Raw genomic sequence first — 22,853 nt, 5'->3', positions numbered from 1 at the left:
GCGGAGTCACACACAAAGCCCGCCATTCGGGCCTCCATTAAATGCCGGGACTCAGCGAGTGGCACCACACGTTTGCGGGGGGACGGAGCGAGCGGCAGGATTGGTTTTGATGTGAGCACCAGCAAAGCAAATGGGTTTCTGGAAAACCTGTAATTTCTCTGCTGCAACCCTTGACTTGACTAAACACACAGTTTTAGACAGCACCACAGTTAGGCAGGCATTAAACAAAAACGAGGCCGCCTAATGGTGATTTATGGGCAGGATAACCTTCTGTATGATCATTTATCTTTGATTTCAGGGTACATTTCAGTGTCGCCAAGTTAACCAAAAGATGCAGCTAGTGATTTGGCAAACAGAAGGCAGGGAGAGGGGGACGCTGCAGCCATGCAAAGCAGAGCAGGGAGCTGCATCTGTGCAAAGGCCCCTCCCTTCCGCCCTCCCCCAGCACACAAGCAGACACCCCACCCAGCCTGACTGTGCTGCCCAGGAGGACCTGGGCCAGGGGCGGGGGGGGGAGACAGAAATCTCTCAGAAATCCACTGGTTGCCAGAGAGCCCAAATGTGACCAAAAGGGCCACAGGGTGGCGGCGGCGGCGGCAGCAGGGAAGCCACCACCAGGCCACTCAGCAGTGGGAATGGGCCAGCAGTGAAGATCCCGGGTGGCCACCCGGTGCCTGCCTCGGCAGCAAGCTCAGCCACAGCTTGTCTCTCGACATGGTTTCCAGTGACTTGGGTTGCCGGGAACAAGAGCCTGGAGCCAGCCAAGGCCACAGCAGGGCACGCCCGGAGCCTCCCCCCCCCCGCCCCCCGAGGCCGAGAAGGACAGCCGCAACGAAGAGCAGACGGGCCCAGCCGGCAAGGAGGGCGGAAGAAGCCTGGGGAAGAGAGCAGTCTTCCCTACCTGGACCGGACCTCAGGAGGGCTGCTCGCCCCCCCTGGGCTCCAGGCACAGCCCAGCACTGGAAAAGGTTGACCAGTGCAAGCCTCTCCCCCATCAAGCATCCCGCCTTCCCATCCAGACCCGAGGCTTCACACGGAGTGCTGCCGGTTGGTGCTGGGGGCCTCTTTCGGGAATGCCTGGAGCCTGGGAAGGCCCAGCAAGGCCGCGGCTGCAACACTCCCAGTTCCCGAGCAGGACAAAGGCGGCCTCGGGCCGCACCCCCCAGGCGTCCACAGAACCCTTCCAGCAGCACCAAGGTCCTCTCCCCACACTCCTCCTGGGGCTGGTCGCACAGAGGAGCCCACCCACTGGCTGACACAGACTGCAATGCTTCCTGGGCTCTGCCGAGGAAAATCCCGGGAAAGAGACCGGAGTTGTGCCCCGCCGCCCAAGCCTTCCTCTCTGGGTCACCAGCCGCAGGACCCAGACTCAGGGAACTCGTGGAGAGAGCCAGGCTGCTCAGACTCCCCCCTCTCTGCAGCCACAGCCCAAGAAGCAGAGTGACACACCAGCCGGGCCGCAGGGAGGCCACAAGGCCTCCACAGCTGGCCCCGGAACACCTGCCACCACCTCAGCCCAAGAGGAGGCATGGAGACCGACCGTGGGAGCCAGAGGACCCGGCCGCAAACTCCTCTCCAGCTCCAGCTCGGCTGCGGAGCGGCTCCTCCTCGGAGGGGAGCAGCTTCAAAGGGTCAGAGCAGCAAGCAGACACAGGAGGGGAGTGACCAGACCCAGCCGACTCCCACAGTCAGGATCGAGACCATGGGGCCGGGTCCTCCCTCTGGGCTGAGCTCAGTGGTCGTCAGGTTTGTCCTGCAAACCCCGGCAGCCTTTCGCCATCTGCCGCCCCCCCTCCAGCTGCTGCCGCCTGGGCCGGTCTTTTAATGTGGCTCCTCAGTCCTGGGGAGCACGGTTCCCTCTAAGGCGTGCGCACGCTCACAAGTCTTGGGATGTCCACTCCGTTCAGTTTAGAGCCCGCTCAGGCTGAACTGGGAAGGCCCCGCTCTGAATGCACACACTGCCTTGCTGCTGCTGCCGCCTGCAACAAAACTCCTTCCGCCCAGAGATGGGGGGGGGAATGAGAGGGACCACTGCTGGGGTGGGGGCACTGGAATGGTCCCCAGCCACCACGTGGCAAGCACACCCCAGAGTGCTGGGCCCAGCCTCTGAGAACAAACACAGAGCTGCTCAGGAGCACCATCCAAAGCAGTCGCTGCCCTGGGCAAATGTTGCTCACAAATCAATGGGCAATTTATAAAACCCGTTTCCCTTTCCTTCTCATCACGCGGAGCATGCACTGAAAAGGTCAAACGGAAGGGTGGGGCTCCCTCGGCAACCCTCTCGGGGGCCTCTCCAAACCCTCTGCAGAACTGGGGCATTGGGGGCAGGGGTCACCCCGCCGGAGGCTGGCCCCACATTCCCTTGGGCTGAAAGATGGGCAGTCTTGAAGGCCAGTTGTGGCCTGCAAAACAGGCCCCCAGCCCTTCTCTCCCTGGAGAGCTCCGCCTGCTGTCCACAGCCACTGGGTGCGTTTCGCCCCGCGGCACTTCTGAGCCAAACACCGTCATCCTGGTCTGGCTCCTCCTGGGTGGGGGAGCATTTCTGTCCCACCATTTCCGTCCCTTGGCTGGCGCCCAGAGCCAGAGCCAAGCGCCAAGGGATCCCTGCCTAGAGTCGGGCCGGCCTTGGGGACCCATCCACCCCACGCCTCTGCCCCCCTGCTCAGACGCCTTGCTCATGCCCAGATGGCCAGCAGCGACCCAGTCCTCCGCCTGCCTCACTTGACCGCCGCCAGAGAGCAAGAGAGTGGCACCACCGTGAGGAGGCCACCCCAGGAAGCACCACGAGCAAAAGGGGGCAGGAGGGAGGGTGCCTCCTCCCTTACCTGGGCTGATGGAGACCGTATCTTTCTCCCAGGACACAACACTGACGTATTCTTGCACCGAAGAAGGGATGAGGCACTTGAAAACAGCCACGTTTCCACGCATTGACCTTTGATCCTCCACCCGGACTGTGTAAGGTTCCCTGAAAACTGGAGCAGGGAAGAGAGAGAGGGAAAGGGGCAGGCGGTCAGTGGGAGGGAGCAGCAGGCCGGCAGATGGGGAGGTGCACCCTCCACTTTTAGCACAGCCCATCGGCTTCTGACTTACTGGAGGCCAGTCTCCTGAACCTCCCCCCCCTGCCACACACACACACACACACACACACACACAGGGCTACTCCTCCCCACAGCAACCCCTTGGCCTCAGTCAGGGGTTCCAATCCAATGGTACTCGAGTCCTGGTGTTTCCGAACTACAACTCCCATCATAGGAACATAGGAAGCTGCCATATACTGAGTCAGACCCTTGGTCCATCTAGCTCAGCATTGTCAACACAGACTCTGGTGGCGGCTTCCCCAAGGTGGCAGGCAGGAGTGTCTCTCAGCCCTGTCTTGGAGATGCTGCCAGGGAGGGAACTTGGAATCTCGATGCTCTTCCCAGAGCGGCTCCATCCCCTGAGTGGGGGAATCTCTTCCGGAGCTCACACATCAAGTCTCCCATTCAAATGCAACCAGGGCTGACCCTGCTTAGCTAAGGGGACGAGTCCTGCTTGCCCCCACCAGACCAGCCCTCTTCCCAGAGACCAGCTCTCAATTGATTGTGACTGGGGATGATGGGAGCTGTCCTTCAGGAGCATCTGGAGGACCACTGGGCAGGAAGCCCTGGCCTCGCTTGCAGATTTCATCCCCTTCTCCAGGACACAATCCACCACCTGGCAAAACATACCACAAAGCACATAAAATATCGCATCTCTCACTAGAAAGAACAAAGGCAAGTCGTGTCACAGGGCGGAACACGCACAATTCCATCACATGCCAGGAGCCTGTCTAAGAAGAAAGGCGCGCAGTGGGAGAAGCACCTGAGCCCAGAGGAGCAAGGGGGTGGGGGAGAGCCCCCACTTGGCCGGCAGAAGGGCCCCGGCGGGATCCCTGGCAGCTTCTCCGGGCGGGGGGGGGGCTGGGAAAGACCCGTCTGAAGCCCTGGGGAGCTGCAGTACTGACCCCGCCGGAGGGGGACAAAAAGGTGCCATGCCGCCTCTGACCTGCTGCAGCATCAGACTGCAGACCGGGGCTGCCAGCCCCTAGAGCACCAAGACAGCCCCCCAGCCCCCCAGCCCGCCTTCGCCATCATGTACCTGCTGCTGGCGCTCTCTAAGCTGGCGTCCAAACAAGGAGGCTCCAATAGAGGCCCCGCCCCCACCCATCTGTTGAGCACCCCCTCCCCCCCCCCCCTTAGCCATGAGGGGCATCTGGACCCAGCTCCTCCTTTCCCCTCCCATGAAGACTTCTTTGGGATGCATTTTCCACATTCCACAGTCTGGAGAGAACAGCCTTCCCAGCCATTCCTTGTGGAGTGTGCACAATCCCAGCTCACACAACTATGCTGGAGTCCCCAAAATGAGTGTGTGTGGGGGGTGTGTGTGTGTGTGTGCACGTCTGGCGTTCCAAGTGTGCAGTCTTAGCTAAGGGCACCACCTGATGCAGCCACAGGTGATCACAGGTGCTCCTCTGGAGGCAGGCGGAGGCCCCCGTGTCTGGTCCAGCCGGGCCTTCCTGGCCCTCAGGGGGATGGCTCAGCACACAGCCTGGCTGGCAGGGAGGACGCCTTTCCAAGGCAGGATCCGTGCCAGGAAGGGGGCTGGCGGGGGCTGCGCCCTCAGGGCGGCACCCCCACCCCCACCCCCACCGGGCCCCTGCAGCTCTCACAGATGGGGGCGTCTTGGCCTGGGGAGAGCCCTCTGGCAGAAATCCAGCCGGGGAGCCAGAGAAGGGCTGCCCCCCCTGCACAGCACGGCCCCGGCCCTGGGCCAAGAGACTAGTACTTGCTCTCTGCTTTTTAAAACAAAATGCCAGTGCAAGGTAGACACCCGCCCGCCTGCCCCTCGCATCCCCATCAGTTGGTAATTCTAGTAAATAATTCACTTCTGGTGTATGTACCGCCAGTTTGCGCGGGGGCCGTGCCATGAAGGGAGAAAGTGCGGTGGGGGCCTTGCCAGCAGCCCAGCACCTAATAGGTTACCTAATGAAGCCACAGGGGGCTCTGGGCCCGCCCGGCCTCTGTCAATCATTGGCCGGAGGAGCCCTCCCCCTCTGCTCACCCCTGCTCACTGCCCAATTAGCCACCAGCACGCTTGGGCTGCAGCTGGCTGGCAAAGTGACCTCGCCTATGTATGTGGGAGGGAGGGGTGGGGGGCACACTCAGCAGGAAGCCCCATCCAGCCCAACCCACAGGGCCCCTCCAGGGTGTTGCCAGAAACGGCCCAGGGCAGAAGTCTCCCCCAGCAGACAGGCACCCTCCAAGCAACAGCCACTTGTCCTAACAAGCCGGGCAGCTGAGGTTGCTCCTCTCTCTCCCTTCCTGCCCCACTCAAGAGCTGTGCTGCCTGGGGGCTGGCCATTCGTCAGGGAGAGCTGTGCGCAGTCCGCAGGCAGCAGGGCTCTAGGGCCAGGCGGGAGAGGGGGGGGACCACCCGAGCTGCGCCCCCAGCCCCCGCTCTTTAGGATGAGCAGCTCCTGCCTACCAGAGGTCTCTTGATTCCTCTGATGAGACGTTCCTCGTTCTCTGGGACCAAATGTACCGAGCCGGACCAGTGGCTGCAGTCAGCAGAACGCGGCCCGCCAGGCCTCCCCTCCCTCCTCCCTCCACTGCCAGGCCAAGCTGATGGGTGCAAGAGACAACACCCCCCCCCCAACACACACACCCCACAGCCGATACCTGCTTTGACCCGGATATTTGGGCTCCTGATTTTGCCCGCGGAGTTCTCTGCGGTGCAGAAATAGCCGTTGTCGTGGATGAAGCTGTTGAAGGCAGATGGCGAGAAGGGGTAGAGCTGCAGCGTCCCATTGGCGTGGACGTGGCGGATGTGTGGGACATCATAGATGTCATCCCCAGTGCCGAGGTACCAGCGAAGGGTGGCACTGGGAGACCCGGCAGCCGGACAGGGGATCACCACCCCGACAGTGCTGGAGAAGGTCACCTGCTGGATGGAGTCGTTCACAAAGTAGAGGCTGGTTGCAACATCCTCCGTGTGCACTGGAGAGAGGGAGGGGAGAAGCATCACCACCGGGGAGCAGCAGCACTAGACGCGTCCCCCCCCGAAGACCCCAAGTGGCGTGTGCCCACCAGCGATTGCTGCCACGGGCTGCTTCCCACCCCACCTCACATCCCAGTGCCTCCTCAAGAGGACCAATAATCATCCAGCAGTCCGTGGCTCTCCTCTACAACAGCCTTGCAGAGCAGACTTCGTTGAAAGCACCCCCAGCCCTCGCTTTCAGCCTCTGACACAACTTCCCCAGGAGGCAGGAACTGACCCCTCCAGACATGCACCCCAGCCCAGAACAGGAAAAGAGCCAAGACCCGTGAAGAAGAACAACCCCGCTCTTAGCAGAGACCAGAGAAAAGGTTCTCCGGCAGCCCTGGCAACTGCCACGAAGCACCAAAACCAGGCAGAGAAGGCTCGCAGGCATCCTTTGGCCCACACACTGCAAAGCCTAGCAAGCCGGGGGTGTGTGTGTGTTAGCTGTGCAGCTGCACCTGACGAATGGCCAGCCTGCAGGCATATCCACCCAGATCATGAGGAGGAGCCACTCCGGCTTCAGAGCTCACAGAAGCAGCATCTGCCCAAGATCCCAAGCTGGGAGTCAGGCAGCCGGCACCGCAGGAGGGCCCTCAGCCGTGTGCCGCCCTACCTGGGGGGGTCCCCTCAACCAGCCCTCCTGCAAATGGAGCATGCAAACAATGGGATGCGTCCCACACAACAAGCGGGGCAGGAGGCAGCCTGCTGAGTTCACCCCCTGCCAAGGCCTGGCCATCATGAGCACCTGGCCTGACATGGGGGGCCCGGCAAAGATTTCTCCAGAGGGGGTGGTACTCTTGGCCAGCAGGTATCCTGGGAAGAAGGAAACCCCCCCACCCCACCCCACCCCCAATGGCAGGGGTGGTGGGGGGAGCAGTTGGTGGTGTGGGGCAAGGGATTTCTCCATTCCATCATCATTACTGGCCAGAGGAAATGCCACTCAGCCACCGAAGGCAGGGTCTGGATCCAGCCAATGCATCGTTCTCCCCCGCCCCCGTCCGCTCACCACACAATCTCTCTGCCCTGACACCCCTAATTTCTCAAGAACTGACAGGCCTTGTGCTGCCCTCCAAAGATCAGCCAGAAGCGTCCTGAATCTCCCATGGGGAAGGCCCCTTGCAGGGTCAGCCCCACAGGAGTCACTCCCACCCGTTGCTTCTCCCTACATGCCTGATCTGGGCCGGGATGCCGGGGTTGGACAGAGGGCGCCTTTGTCCTCCTGCGTGCAAGGAAGCCACACGGCCACCTGCGCAGCCCAGATGCCAGATGCCAGCGCACACCCGCACCACAGGCCCCCCCGCCCCCCCGCCTGTCTGCTCTGCCTCCTCTTCGCTGGGGTCTGTCCAGCACCTGGGTGCCCAGTCCTGCCGGAGTCCGCCAGCCAGAGGCCCCCAAAGCCACTCAGGCTGGCCTTCTTTTTTTAGCTGTGCTACTTCTAAGTCGGTGGAAGGACAGAGATTGAGGGCAGAGCGTGCCGTGCCAAGGAATTAGCCGCTCCTTGGGCTCCGATCCCAGCGGTGCCTCCAGCAGACCCACTGCCACTGCCGCCGCCACTGCCGGGCCCGTCCTCCGCCTGCGTGGTCTCCCCAGCGGAGCAGCCAGGAGCAGCCAAAGGGCCCATCTCTTCCGGTGCTGAGCTGAGGCGGTTGCTGCCCTTCGGGGAGGCTGCAGCCCCAACTGCTCATTGGAGGAAAGGCCATCATCCCAGCCGGATCGGGCCAGCCATACACACCGCACCTCAGGGCAGCCGCGAGACCATTCGCGCTGGGCCAGAAGCCGGGGGTGGGGGTGGGAATATTGCTGCTTGCATCGTGAGGGCAGCGGGCATGAGGAAGCCATCTCCTCTCCCGCCGTCCTGAACCCCAAAGCTGGCCTCCTTCGCGGCCTCACTGCCCTGGAGCCCCTCCGGGCTTCTCTCATAAGCATACGGACCACCAACAGAGCTGCAAGACACCAGGAATCTCTGGAGCAGGGCCTGAGGAGGAGCGCCCGGAAACGCTCCCTCTGCACATGCACAGACACAGAGATGCCTCCCCAGAGCTGCAGGCAGGAAGCATCTGCTCCAGAGACCTGCTGGGTCTTCCTTCTTGGGGAGGGTCCGGGGAGCCTAGGAGGAACACGGAGTCAGACCACCGTTGGTCTCTCTAGCTCCGTATTGAGCTCGATTATTATGGCTCCGTATTGCTCAGTCGTCCATCTAGCCTGCTGCGTGAGACACCTTGGCGGCTGCTGCGTGACCCACACTTCTGACTACCATGCACCAGCCCGCAGTGGGCGGCAAGCAGGGGCCAGTGGGCCCAGGGCCCTGGAGCAAAGACTGCCTGGCTGGACCCAGCGCGGATCCCCTCGCTCTCCCCTCCCAGCAGGACAGGAAGCCGAAGGTGGCGGGCTCTCCCCCTGCCCCCAGACAGATGCCCCCCACTGGCCTTCTGAGGGGCAGGCCCAGCCAGAAGCTCCCCAGCCCCACCCAGAGGATGCCACCTGCCCCACTCTGGCTCCTCTCCACACCCAGCGAGGTCCTCCTCGAAGAGAAGAGAGAGCAAACCACCCAGGCCGAGAAGGGGCCGCCCCACCCTGCGCCCTGGATCCACGGGAGGTGTGGCGCCACAATTGCAAATGAGCACTGCTAGAGAGGAGGAGGAGGAGGAGGAGGAGGCCTCATCCACGCAAGCCCCCTCCGCCCAGCGCAGGCGCTCCAGACGGCTTGCTCTGGAGTCCGGAGCTCCACGGAGGAGCCCCACGAGGAGGAGCCCTCCTGGGCGAAGTTAGCGACACAAATGGGGTGGGGTTAAAAATGAGAAGCATTCAAATTACTAGTAAAGCTTTTGCAGGTCAAAAGGGGCGGAATGGATTTTTAATAGAAAATTGAAGTTATGGGATTGGTAGTAGTTAGGAGACAGACGCATAGAGTTAAATCCATCTAATCTCCTTTACCATTTAACGGTGAGCACCATCCTAATTCCATGTTTCATAAAACTGCCTCCAAATCACCAGGAGAGATTAAACATGTGGAAATAGCCTTGCAATATTTTTAAAGCAGAAATCACTCCTGGCATCTGGTCACAAGCCTTGGCTGTAACCTACATATCAGAGGCATTAATTTAGACCCAACCTTCAGTGATGGCGCAGACACGGGGGGGGGGGGGCGGGGGAGGCTCCATACAGAGTGCCCCCCCCATGGAGGGCAGTGCCAGCAGCAGCATGAAGGCACCATGGCAAAGAGGCACAGCCGAGGAGGAGGCGCATTTGAGTCCTCACCAAGCAATCTTCTTAAATTGGAGGAAATTACAACCTAGAGGTCTTGTTGAAATATTAATACTTCTGCTTTGTCCAGGGAAAGAGCTTCGTTTTGTCATCATCCCACTGTAATATTTACTTGCCTTCCTTGCTGGACTCCTTCAAGCGCAGGATCACTGAGTGTGGGCCTGCCATGGGAAGGGGAACCCCAAGAGGAGGCTGCTCCTTTCCACCAAGGACAAGGAGCTGAAGCTCCCACCTGGGTTCAGCACAGGTCTTGGGGGAAGGATGGAGAAGCCCCACCCGCCTCCCCTCCTGAACGCCGCCCCCCGGGTGTGCATTGCACTGGTCTCGAGCGAGGGCAGGCGGCAGGAAAGCGGCAGTGCTCTGACATCCCACAAGGAAGCACATCCGTCCACCCCAAGACCGTTTGCTCCCTTTAGATGAAGCGGAATCCATCACTCAAGCTCCTGGACTCCAAGGAAGCAGGCTGAGGGCTGCAGCGACCTGGTGCTCATTCCATCCCACCGACTGGTTGCCGGCAGCAGGGATGGGATGTTCACCAGCCGCCCGTCCACCACCTGCCCTGGTTTCCGTTTCATCAGGGGCCTCACCCGCCTCACAGGTGCCTGGCAGCTCCTGAGAGACCTCCAAGTCGCGGCAAGCTGAGCTGAGCTCCGCCATGCGGCACGTGGTGAAGAAACGGGGGCCACATCCGCACAAAGGGGCTGCCCTGCCGAGGAAGCCACAGCCGCCCCCCGAGGACCCCACCGTGAGCAGAGCCCCTCCTCCTATCCCAGCCCCTCCTCCCTCCCTTTCGCCTGGCACAAAAGGCGGCTGTGTGGAATCTTCAGCAGCCTCCGTTCCGGCACTCAGTTCTGCAGGGCAGACCGCCGCCCTCTGCTGCCCCATGGGGTGGATTGACCCCCAGCCGAGAAGCCTCCGGGCCCTGCCAAGCCCCAAGCCAGCTCCTGAGAATGCGCGGAGCCCGCCAGGAGCGCAGGGGGTCTGCCACGCGGGGCCGGGATGCCACTCTCAAGAGGAGAAGAGCCCGCGGGAGATGGTGCCCAGCCTCAGGCGGCCGGCCATGGGTGGGGAGGCACCTGCTGGGGGCAAAACATACCAAGGCTCTTTCTGAGATGTGCGGTGGGGGGGCACTTTTGACCAGAGGGTGCTGCCTGCAGCTTTCAGGGGGCAAATGCCCTTCCCCATCCAAGGAAGGGGGCAGCTGGGGCTGCCAGGCCAGGGAGACCTCATTTGCCCCCTTTCCACCGCTTCGGGCATGGTGGTCTCTCGTTGCCTTCACACACACAGCCCAAGCCTGCCCTGCTGGAGTCCCCTCTCCTTCCCTGGCCTAGAGGCCAGGCTCAGCAAGCGTGTCCCTGCCTTTCAGGAAGGGGGCGGCTTTCATCACAGCACCCAGGCGAAGGGGCAAGCAGCCCACGGGGGCTGGAGCAGGGGGGCCAAGGCCGAGGCCGGAGTGCCTCTCTGAACCACCAGGCCCGGCAGTGGGTTCAGCCACCAAGTGAGACGGGCTGGGGAAGGAGACGCGGGGGGCGGGGGGCTGCACAAAGCAGGCTCTTGCTCACCCTGAGGAGTGGGGCCGCTGAGCGGGACCCTCCCCCCTGCTGCCTCTTGCCACAGAGAGCAGCCCGCTTCCAAGGACTCTGCCCCACCAGCCCCCTCAGCCTCCTCAGAGAAGGGGGGCTGCTCTCCCCAAAGCTAGAGCAGGACGGAAAGCCAGAAGTCAGGCTGTGGGTGGGAAGAGGAGTCGGAGATGGTGGGACATGCAGGGGCTGGACGGACTCCAGCGCCGCACAAGCCCCTGCCCCGCCAGACCCCTCGTGGAGGACAGAGCCCCATTGGCCAAGCCAGCGGCACCCCACACTCCTCCGCAGGGCATCTAGTGCCCACCCTAGAGCCCCCACCCCATCTGCCCCAGACTTTGCCCTGCAGGATTGCCACTGGCTCCCAGACCGCTCGCTGCAAACAGACCCCGCTCTTGGAAACCTCACTAACTCCAGATGAAGCCCGCTGGAGGGGAGAGCCGAGGGGCTCCATCCATGCCCTACTTGGAAAGGGAGCTGCCTGTCTCCGAAGGGCTGTGCACCCACCCTCACGCTAGCATCCGTCTGCGTATTGTTCCAGCTGCTCCCAACTCTGCCCAGTTTTCGGGCAGGAAGCAAATTCCACCTGCACCCTTCCAAGCCCACAAAGCACCAATGGCTGCCACCACCACGTCTTCCCTTGCCAGGAGAAGCAGTGACCCATCTGCAGCCCTTGACCCACTAAAGGGAGGCGAGGACACCCTGACACCTCTCCAGGGGCTTTGATGCCCACACGCAAGTGATGGCCAACGCCATGGGGCCCTTGGCGGCAGCACACCCACAGGGCCCACACGCAAGTGCCACCGAGGAAAAATAAGCCAGGAATTAGCCGTAGGGAGGGGAGTCTCTCAGAGCTAAGCAATGCCCAGTGCGGGGGGGGGGGGCAGCCGCTAAATTTGTGCTTCCAAATATTTTAAGAGAGAAAAATGCCCATTGAGGGAGGAAAGAAATCAGGGCAACGAGAGCAGGCGGAAGAGAAAGCTGACATCGAGGCAACCCCCTCTCGCCTTTAGATGCCAGCAGGATTGTGCCCCTTCCCAGGGAACGGACACAGAACAGGCCTTTCAAAATGTCCTCCTCCTCCTCCTCCTGGGAGCCCAGCAGCTTCCCTCTTCTGCTCCGGGAACATTTGCTTCCCTCCCTGCTGGAAAACAGCAGCTGCTGGTCCCTGGTCCATGCTGGCTGGGAAGGGATGCATTCACACCTCCCATCACACTGCAGACCGTGTGGGCCGCCATGTTGGGAGGCTCTGAACCAGGGAACGGGCGAGGAGAGCTGCCTCCGGTTTCTCGCTCTCACGGAGCCTCTCTGCTGCTGAGAGGGAGACCAAGAGGCAAGTTTGCCCCCTTGGATGCCAGCTGGCGCAGAAAGAGAAGGACCCTGGAAGAAGGGCACCGGGGGGGGGCGCCGAGAGCATGAACAGACAAGTCTGAGATGCCGCCCAGCCTCACCCGACATGGTGAGCACAGGCGGGGAGAGGCACCCAGCTGCTCCCTGTCACCAGTTTCCAGCACTGCCAGGCCTGGAGCCCAAATCCTCCCTGGCTCTGGCTAGAACGGGGCACCCACTCCAGGCGCTGTGGATGATGGGGAGGCCCCCCCCGGGTTTCAGGGGTCTGCTGCTTGGCATCCCACAAGGGGGTAGGGAGGGCCTCGGGCAAGGGCTCATCTGAGCCGAGTGGCCACGGGGCAGCAGCCGGGGAGGTCTGACCCCCAACTGTGAGCACCTAATGCTGCTCCCTAGCAGGACCTGAAACATGAGGGGCCAGTCATTTCTCTGGTGCATAATGAGGATCCCATGTTTAATTTCCAAGACAAACAAAGCAAAGCTCAATGAGGGGGAGGGAGGGAGCAGGGATTTTTTCAAGTGAGAAGAACTCCATAGCTGGCTGATTTTAATATGAGAAGAGGACATAAATAGGATGCTGCCAGCATGAACCAGCACCAGGCAGGGATGGAGGCGGTGGGGGGGGGGGAAGAGGCAAGCAGCAGCAGCACAGGCGGCATCAGCCCCCCACCCCCACCACAAGGATGCCCAGGCAGGAAGGGCAGCCAGCCCCCTTGGACTCTGGACAAGTCTGCAAAGGGGCAAGTGTGTGTGTGTGTGGGGGGGGTCCTCCTCCTCACCGGGATCCTGCTCCCCTCCGGAGTCCTAAAAGCAGCTCCAGATCCCTGCTCGCTCCCAGGAGCGCCTCCCAGCAGGCGGCCCCTTGCCAACTGCCTGTGTTGATTCTCTCTTTTAATAACCACAACCTGGAAACACAGACCAGGAACCCCCGCTCACAAAGGGCTTTCTCAACTTTGGCGTCCCCTTGAATCAAAGGTTTGTTTGCTTTTTCGTTCAAGCAGAGCCCTTTCTCTGCAACACAAACACATCAGGCTGTTGTGCTTTGATGCCCAGAAATATGAAGTAATCGAAAGGTTTTCCATGCATTAAACAATTCAATTGCTGATGCCAATGTAAGGCAACCTCCATTGTTTGATTGTGCACTTTCTGGAATTGCTCCAGTTTAACACTTCCTAACAAAGAAGCCGTGAGGGGTCCATTTTTTTTTTTAATCATGGCTTCCCAAAAGCGGATGAGGCTGTGAGAGGTTCTGCTGAAGAAGACTCAATTTGGTCTTCTCCGGGATTGAGCGGCTGTCACCAAAGACACTCTCCAAACTGCTGCCACTGAAAATAATCCATCGATCTAGAACAAACGGTTATTATTTTGGCTGGAAAAATCAAAAGGATTTTTAGCCGACATTGTGTCTGTTTCCTCCTCTTCCTTTTGCACAGCAGAAATGCAAATGCAGGCAAATCAGACGCCGGCACAGAGGCTGGCGACGAGCAGATCCTCCCCACAGAAAGGTTTGGGAAATATCCCCCAAACAGGTCAGCAGCCCTGGCTTTAACTACGAAGTTGCCTTATGATTCCTCGAACTTGTTTTCGCAAAGGGTGCGTGACCCATGCGCCAGGGGTATGCCATTTGCAGGGTGGGGGGACGGACACACACCTCTTCCCAACTGACAGCCGCCCAACTGCCGCACGTCCCTCTCCTGCCCATGTGTTGCTTTGGACGCCCACCCGGGAAGAGACACTTTCCCCTTCGCTCGCGGAGCAGCCCGCCAAGCCGGGAAGAAGGCTCCGCTCCTGGCGCCCGGCAAGGCGCTCGCTCGCTCCCCGCCCGCAGCGCCGCCGACATCGCTGCTCTCGCGGCTCCTGGCCCCCGGCGGCACAGACGGCAGAAGCTGCGAATGGCCTGCGCTCTGGTGGCACACGGATCGATTACCCTAAACCGGGTTGTAATTTCATCCGCCGCAACATCGCTGCTGCCGCCGCCGCCGCGTTGGTGGCCTCCCGGTTTCGCGACAGGAATCGCTGCCCCGGCAGGCACCAGCGCCGCCAAACTCCGGCTCGAGCGGGCGCCCAGCTCGCCTCCCCCCCCCTCCCGCCCGCCCGCCCGCCCGCAGTCTGATTCCTGTCAAACTGCGGGGTGAGCTTTGCTGGAGCGGAGCATCCCTGGAGGGAGGCGGCTGCTGTTGGAAAGGCGTCCTGGGGCTTGGGCGATCTGATGGGATTAGGAGCGAGCTCTAAGTCGACTTTGAGAACTGGAGACGGGAGGACAAAGCTTGGGAAAGTCTCGCACTCAGCTTGAAGCCTGAGGATTTTTGCCTCCAACACACAGAAAGATGCTGCGTTGCGATCTCGGAAATGTTCGTGTAATTAAAGACGTTTCTGCAGAGACAGGCTGAGGAGAGGTGGGGGTGGGGGATGCATGATTTTTAATTTCCCTACTGAGTGGATTTCAGAGGCTGTAAAGAGTTAATGGCCGTAATTGCCAGCTCAGGGATCCAGCTCTACTCTTCTCTGCCAGCCCGCCCCCACCCCCCGCCCTGCTGCCCAAGAAGCAGGCACCCACCCTGCCTGGGCACGGCACTGCTAGTCGGAGACCCACATCCTGCCCCACAGAAGGGCAGAGGCAGGCACCCTCACCACCACCATTTTCTTCCCACTCCGGCCCCACTGATGTCTCTTCTGGGGGAGCCTGGCAGAAGCCCCCACCCCTTACACACGCTGAGCTCTGGGGAGGGGAGGGGCAAAGAAAGGAAAGCACCCCCCGCTGCAAAGCATAGGCTCCCCCCCCCGCAAAGAAATAATAATGCAGAGGGAGCTACAAATCCACCAGCCCAGGCAAATCCCGGTGGACACAGGACCTTCCTCCCCAGCGAGCCCCCGAAGGCGCTCCGGGACAAAACGCGACTATCCCACCCCACCCGCAATCAACCGCTCTGGGGCAGAGGCTCAGGGGACCCACACGTCGAAAGCAGCCGGGTGCAAGCCTGGGCTTGCCCATTCCCGGCCTTCTAGCAACCTGCGGGGGGGGGGGATGCCCCTTCCGTCGCTGGCAGCCTGCCTGCCCCCTGGAGCAACAGCCGAGAGCCAGAGAAGGGCGGCAGGTCGCCAGGGACCCGCCGGCTCCCCCCCCTCCGAACCCGTACCAGGGGGAAGTTGGTCGCGGAGGGGCCCCCCATGCAGCCGGAGGTGCTGCCCCACGGCCTCCAAGGGCGAGAGAGCCCCGCCCATCTGCCCACCGGCCCACCCAGCAAAGTTCGCGGCCGGCCGGCGGGCTGGCTAGGTGGCCGTCCGTTCACAAGCCCAGCTGGACGGCATGCTGAGCGCGCGCCCCTGTGGCCCGGCCCGGCCCCCCGCCCGCCCGCCCGCCCGGCTGCCTACCGGGTCTGGTCCAGGAGTTGAGCAGCAGGAGGCAAGTGACCAGCCACATGCCATCCAGGGGGGCCGGTGCCGCGGGCGGGCGGGCGCCCTGCCTCTGCCGCTGCCCGCGTCCCTGGCCGACCCTCGCCAGCTTCCCCCGTCGTCGGATGCGCCGAGTCGGCTCCTCCTGCCCGCCCGCCTGCCTGCCTTGCGCTTCGCCAGCTGCTGCCGCTGCCGCCGCCGCCGCCGCTGCCGCTACTGCTACTGTCAGCCGGCAGGCGAGAGGCGGCGGCGGCAGGGAGGGAGGGAGGGAGGGAGGGAGGGGAGGACGGGCTCCCGCTTCCCCGCCCACCGCCACGGTGCCTCCTCCGGCTCGGAGACCCCCGGCAGCGGGCAGGTGCCCTCTCTCGCCTGGGCACACGAGGCCGGCGCGCTCAGCAATATCGGTGGGGAGCGGGGGGCGGGCTGGTACTCGAGAAGGCGACCCTCGCTCCGACGGCCCCAGGGCCCTCTTCCCCCGGCAGTTCGGCCCAAGGAGCCGCCCCCCCCCGCCATCCTCTGCCGTCCCCGAGCTAGACTCCGCGCCCCACAGCCCTCTTCTCTGTGCAGGACCGACGGGCGGACGCGGACTCGCACCATTTGCCCCTTCCCGGCAGCCGGCAGCCGGCCGCCGTGTCCCGCTGACCCACAGACCCGAGTGGGCTATCGGTAGCTCCCGGACCCCGCTACCCAGAACACCCTGGCTTGCTCCGGCTGGAGACTGGAACTCCGGACGCCTGGAAACCGCGGCCCTCGCTCTCTGGGGGCCGCCCACAGGAGGCTCCTGCGAAAGTGGGGCTCCCTTCGTCGCCGGGGGGCTTTCTCGCCTGCCTGCCCGCCCCATGCCTGCCCAGTCCCGCGCTCGCGCACCCAGCGGCTGTGGGGAGTTGCTCTTTTTGGACGGCCGGCCGGCCAGCCTTCGGCTCCGGGACCGAGAACCGTCTTCGCCTCGCCGAGAAGCGAGAAGCGGCACTCATAGAGACGCCTCAACGCCACCATCGAGGCCAACCGCGGCTTCTGCCGTGCCTTTCTGAGGCCAGCACCGCACGCAGGACAGCGGGGGCTCGGACCCAACGCCGCCGCGGACGGGAGCGAGCTGAGCAGGCCTCTCGGAGCGGCTCTGGCGGTGGGTGCAGAGCCCAGGGGAGCCTCTCCTGGAGCACCCTTGGCCCTCTCCCCGGGGGCTTCCTCCTGCTCACGGGGGCGGGGGGCGGCACTTCTGCCCAGCCTGCCGTTCCTGGCCGCAGGGGGGCCCTCCCTCCCTCCCTCCCTCCCACCCCGAGGCCAGAGGAGGCGGCGCCCGCGGCCCGCCCAGAGGGCTCTTCCTCCCGCGCGCCGCCTGGCAGCCCCAGCGCGGCAAGGTCGCCTCTCCCCTCTCAGCCCTCCCGTGGCCCCACTCGCGCCGCAAGCTGGCGCAAAGGCGAAGCCGGCCTGGCCTGGGCCTGCCGCCTGCCCTCGGGGGCGCGCCGGGACGCACAGGAGGGTGGGTGCGAAAGAAGCAGAGCCGCGAGGCGCGGGCGGCGGAGCACAGCTCCCGCTGTCTGGCCCGAGACCCAGGAGCGCGGCCGTGGGGCGCTTGTGCTTTGCGGCCCGCGTCGCCGCCGTTAGCCGAGTAACAGGGCGGCTGCCGAGGCGTCCGCTTCGCCCGCGCGCTGCTTCTTCGGCCCGCCGTGCTGGGCGCCCTGAGGAGCCTTCTGAGGTCGCGTCTGTCTTGGAGGAGGCCCCGGCGGCAGGAGGCGGGCTTGCTGGCTGCTGAAGGTCGCCTCCCTAGAGCCGGCGCCGCTCGAACTCAGCCCTTTGGCCCTCCCGACGGGTGTCGGTCGTCAGCCGCCTTTCCCGCTCGGGCGAGTGGTTCCAGAGGAAGACGCCCCCCTCCCCAAAGGACGCCTCCAGCGCCCCTTCCCTGCCTGGCGCAGGTGGGCCTGCCGCGCTGGCCGTGGGCACGTAGCCGCCGCCGCCTGCTTAGTGATCGCCAAAGGGCAGCTTCTCTCCCGCAACCCCCTTCACCGCCGGTTGCCACCCTTAAGAAACCGATGCTCCCATGTTCAGGTCTGAACGCTCCAAAGAGGCGTACACGGAGTAGATGGCTTCTGTGGGGAGCAGTGGTGGTCTCCTCCTGCCGGCAGCAGCTGTCGCGTGTAGCCCTCCGCTCGGTACCTTCCCCAGCGTTTCTGTGCCTTGGGGTGGGGTGCAGAGACAGGAACTGCCCCCGATATCGTAGCTGTGGGCAGGCAACCCCGTGGTAGTTGAAGTACAGAGCGGGGGAGCCCTCGGCCTTCCCACAAGACTTGCTGGCCACAGAGGTGCGATCACCGCCTTGTCCAAAGGGCCAGGGCCCCTCTCGGCTCTTGCCCTTGCCAGTGAAGATGGCTTCCTCAGGCCTGCTGCAATCGGGCAGGGGCTGGGGGGTGCCAGGAGTGCTGCTTAAGAGAGCTTTGGGGTGGACACTGGGCTGCTGATGGGATGCTGGGCCCTTCCAGGGGGCTCCAGCAACAGCAGGCCTGCCTGGCCCAAGGCCAGCCCAGCCAAGGGAGGAGTCTTTCTTCCGTGCTCCGAGGGGGGAAATCCTCAGGGTACCTTTGCCCTGCAGAGTCTCTCCCCCAAACCTCGTGGATCACAGGGAAGCATCGCAGGAAACTATTTGGAGCAGGAGCCCTCAGCAGGGTCTGCATGGAAGGGAAGGGTGGGGCGCCCGAGCCCATCACCACCAGTGCTCCTAAACAGTTACTGGGGGGCAGCAAGGGGCTAGGGTAGGGGTCTCCGTAACCTATAGGGCCAGAGTCCATCCCTGGGTGGGATGGAGAGCCATCTGCCCGGCCTTGAGGTTTGAGTTTGTCCAGATCAGAGCACTGCTCGCTTACTCCGTTAGAAGCTGAGAGGGCCATGTATACTGCCCACTGGTTTTTATGGGGGCAGCTTTAAGTCACTTTCCCAGAGAGAGGGGTTCAGAGGCTGTTGTCAAAATGTTATCGAAGAGTTGTGGCTGTGCAGGTGTGTGTGTGTGTGTGTGTGATTCTGTGCTTCTCTCGGTTATGTGAACTGAACTTTGTCAAGGGAAACAGAAATGGAGGGGAGCTTTATTGACCCCCAGGTAGGATCACAGCTCTCAGCTGTGATGCAAATGCTCACCCCCTTTTTTCAAGGGCTCCTTTCAGGGTCCTTTCTCAGAAGCAGCACAAAACGCTTCCATCCAGCCAGGCTTTTGCTGGAAGCAGGAAAGAGCCCTTCGTGGCTGACCTGATGGGATTTCCCCCCCAGGTCCAGTTACCGACAGCGCTATTGAGTCTCATTGCCACTTGCTTTTCTTGTAAGTCACCTTGAAGGCCTTTGGCAGAACCAGAGACTGGATCTCAGCTGGGCAGGGACAAGCACTCTGGCAGATGCCCGGCACTTGGCCCGGAGTGCTCAGAGACTGTGCCAACTACACTGCTTGCCAGTGCTTCATTTTTCTGGGTGCAGTTCAAGGTCCTGATTTTCACTGTTCAAGCCCTTAACAGCTTAGTGCCAAGTTACCTAAATGAAGATTAGCTGGTTAGGGTCAGGGTTAGCCTAAGCCTAAGCCTAAGCCTAAGCCTCACATTACCACCTACTCCCATACAGCTCTTCTGGGCCTGTGAGATCATGTTGAGAGGCTCTCTGCCACCTTCTGAAGCACAGTAGTCAGTGACACGTGGGCAAGCCTTCTCAGGGGTGGCCCTGGCTCTCTGGAACTCCCTGCCCCTTGATCTTAGGCTTGCTCCCTTCCTTCTCAATTTTAAAGGGAATTTGAAGACTTTTTTTAATCCCAGAAGTTCTTCCCCAACTATATTTTTAATGACCATGGTGCAGTGATTTAATTGTTGTTTTCACCCCATGCTTGTTTTTACCTCATTTTTATATACTATGCTGCTTTTTATTGTGTTCTATTGTGTGTTGTTGGAAACAAAACACCATGAATTCACACATGAAGAATGGCAGCATAGTATAAACCTTTTCAATAAATGGACAAGTCATTAGATAGGGATCCGAATCCAAAGAGGCCAGATCCCAGTGCCTCATCGCTTTTAAATGGGTTGGGACCAAACATAGCCTTTCTCCCTACGCTGAGAGTGGGATGAGCATAGGGGGCATTCATGACACCCCCTTTGGCAGGCTTAGTTGCTCCCTCTCCCAAGTGCAAGCCCTGAGTTGTGGCGATCTCTGGGGAAGGCACCTGCCCCAGAATTTCTGGGCCTTGTGCAGGGGCCCCCATCGGAGAGCGAGCCGGTGGCCAAGACCACAGCTGCCCTAGAGCAGTGTGTGCCATTCCGGTGCCAAGAGAAGAGGCTCTGTGTGTCCAGCCCGCCTGCCCGTCCCGCACCTCTTTATGTCACAGGAAAAATTTGCCCTGAGAAGAAGATTAACAGGTCATCCATGGCAACTTGGGAGAAAGCCCAAGGGTGAAGAGGAGGGGAGAGAGCTCTTGTCTTCAGCTCCAGGGGGTGGAAACTACCAAGGCTCTTGTGGCCACCTGAGAGACAAGCAGGTGAGTTCTGGCCGTGGGCTCATTTGTAGACTGGCAGCCAAAGAGCTTCTAGAATCTGCTCCCTCCTCCCTGGATGTGACCCTGTTGGGGGCCTGAGCCGAGAGACGCCATGCAGTCTTCAAGCAGCCCCTGAATTTCAGCCCCAGCTGGATATGAATTGAGGACCTACAAAGAAAGGCCAAAGCACTGGGGAACTTAGTTCAGTGTCCAGTTTTTCTTTTTAAAAAAATGCTATACATTTTGTAAAGATCATGGACAGAGACATTGTTCTCCTTCCCTCACCCCAGAAACTAGGAGGCACCCAACTGAAGTTGATTTGTGGTGAGTTCAGGGTAGATAGAGGGGAGCCTTTAATTGTTCTGCTTATGGAACCCATTGCCACAAGGTGTGCTGAGGGCCAGTTGGCCACTAGCCTTGGCAGCCTGGGAGCTATGAGATGTTGCGATCTGAGCCCAAGAATCTGAAGTGATCCACGCAATGATGTGAAGAGGAGTCACTACAGTTGTCCAAATAAAGCAGCCCCTTCCTGTTCGGACCATGGTTTCCCCTGTGACACTCTATGGATGCGAAAGCGGGACTTTGAAGAAGCAAGACAGAAAAAGTATTGATGCTTTTGGGCTTTGGTGCTGGAGAAGACTTTTGAGGATCCCATGGACAGCCAGGGAAACAAACCAATGGATGACAGAACAAATCAATCCGGAATTTTCACTCAAGGCACAAATGACCAGGCCCAAACTATCCTACTTCGGAAACATTATGCAAAGACCCAGCTCCCTCGAGAAGCCCATAATGCTGGGGAAAGTTGAAGGAAAGAGAAGAAGCAGACGACCAGCAACACGGTGGATGGACTCGATTATGACAGCCATGAATGCACCACTGAGAGACCTGAAAGGCCAAGTTGAAGACTGATCATCCTGGAGAGGATCTCTCTCTGTGGTCACTAAAGTTTGGACACCAGCTTGACAGCACTTGATCAATCCATCCCATTCCAGCATCCACTCTGCCCCTGTGGCAGGGGGTGGTGACACCAGAGCCAAAGCAGCTACCACCGTTCCTTGAGACAGACACTAGCTGTGCAGGGCTGGCCCACAGGAGAGCAGCCCCCACACTCTCGGGTGGGACATGGATTGGCCCCCAGCTAGCTTTTTAAAAGCACTAGACAAATTCCAGGAGGGGGAGAGTTTGATCAGCAGCTAGGGTAGCTAAATGGAGCCTCCATTTCCAGCAGCAGTATGCCTTTGAATACCAGGGACCAGGCAGAGAGAGAGAGGCCTGTTGCCTTGACACCCTGTTCCCCGCCTCTGGGCTTTCCTGAAGCATCTCTCTGGCCCTTTTTGGAAACGGGGTGCTCAGCCAGATGGGCCTTGGCCAGCGTGGAAGGCAGCACTTGCCTTCTCAAGGGCAGGCCCAGAACTGTTCTGCTGCCGCCTCTTGTTCTGCTGTGCTGCTTCTCCCTTTCCCTCCTGCCCTATTCAACTGTCTCCGCTATCCTTAATAAACTCATCTTTGATTTACTATAATTGGACACAAAGTGTTCTGTGGTTAACAGGAAGAGAACAGAGATAAGCTGGTCAATTCTGGGCTAATGGCCCTCTTGAGGCCGATTGGCCTTTCTTCCCATTCCTCTTATGCATGTCAAAGGTCTCGGGGTCCAGGGCAGGCACTTCCAGAGGCCCCCAGGGAGGAAAGGAAGGGCTGGTGGGAGCCAGAGCAGAGGAGGGAGCCGGGAGGCCCCTGGGCACCGCCAGGAGGCTCAGGAGACGCTCCCCCTGGGTGTCAAAGCTCTCCATGGGGTGGAGACGGGAAGCGGCCTTCTGCGGAGTCAGACCCTTGGCTCCTCTAGCTGAATGCTGGCCACACTGACTGGCAGTGGCTCTCCAAGGCGCCCGGCGGGAGTCTTCCCCAGTCCTAACTGCGAGATACAGGCATGCCCATTTCACAGAATAGTGGGAGCATTATTGGGAGCGCCCGTTGGAGCCGTTTCACCACCTCTACGGCCCATGTGGACCAGCGCCCCAAGGGGGGGGGCCACAAGTAGGCTGAAGGCAGCTACCCCTTCCCAAGGTCTGGAGCCTGGAGGGGCCCCCCCCTTTACAGTCAAGGGCTGCTCATCTGCAGGCACCGAGGAGAGGCTGACTCCACCCAGGGGCGCGCAAGGGAACCCCGTGGCGTCAGCAAGGGCCTGCCACGTTCACTAAGAAGGCAGCTCAGGAGGACCGGTGGGGGTGTGTGGGGGGGCAGTGCCTTCTGGGGAGCAGTAGCTGGGCATGGGGAGGCCTGCCAAGGCGCGCGCGCACACACACACACACACACACCCCGCCATTTTGCTGGCTAGCTTGATCTTGGCAGAAGCCGCCACCCCAGATGCAGCCGCAGCAGCAGAAGCAGCATCTCCCCCCCCCGCCCCCCGCCCAGCTCTCTTCTTTGGTTCCTTCTCAGGGGTCAGGGCCGGCATGGCTTGCCTGAAGGGGGCTTGGAAGACAGCAGGAGAGGGGAGCCCCGGCAGGGCAGGAAGCAGGACCCAGGACCCCGCAGGGCTCCTTGGTGGCAGGAGGTGGGGGGGGGAGGAGGGGCCGGAGGGGCGGCCGAGAGGGAGCAGTGCCCTTCCCCAGAGGCCTGCTGCAGCTCAGACACTCCACGGGGCAGGAGGCTGGGGCAGATGGCCTCTCCTCAGGAGGGCGGGGAATTCATTATTTTCTTCCCAGAAAAAA

General features: G+C 61.3%; 1 protein-coding gene across 3 annotated transcripts in view; it reads right to left on the bottom strand.

Moving 5' to 3' along the window:
• DSCAML1 (DS cell adhesion molecule like 1) overlaps positions 1-15,843 on the bottom strand; it is a 125,522-nt gene extending 109,679 nt beyond the window's left edge. For all 3 annotated transcript variants that reach the window (XM_053269794.1, XM_053269795.1, XM_053269797.1), the window contains exons 1-3: positions 15,621-15,843; positions 5,697-6,014; positions 2,826-2,972 (exon numbers count right to left, since the gene is read on the bottom strand). In XM_053269794.1, the coding sequence (XP_053125769.1) occupies positions 2,826-2,972; positions 5,697-6,014; positions 15,621-15,669 (514 nt within the window). In that variant the 5' untranslated portion in view covers positions 15,670-15,843. The remainder of the gene's footprint in view (positions 1-2,825; positions 2,973-5,696; positions 6,015-15,620) is intronic.
• Positions 15,844-22,853: the final 7,010 nt, after the last annotated feature.

The sequence above is a fragment of the Hemicordylus capensis genome, chromosome 8 (genome assembly GCF_027244095.1).
Source record: "Hemicordylus capensis ecotype Gifberg chromosome 8, rHemCap1.1.pri, whole genome shotgun sequence".
Taxonomy (NCBI): Eukaryota; Metazoa; Chordata; class Lepidosauria; order Squamata; family Cordylidae; genus Hemicordylus; species Hemicordylus capensis.
This window is presented reverse-complemented; position numbering and strand designations above follow the sequence as displayed.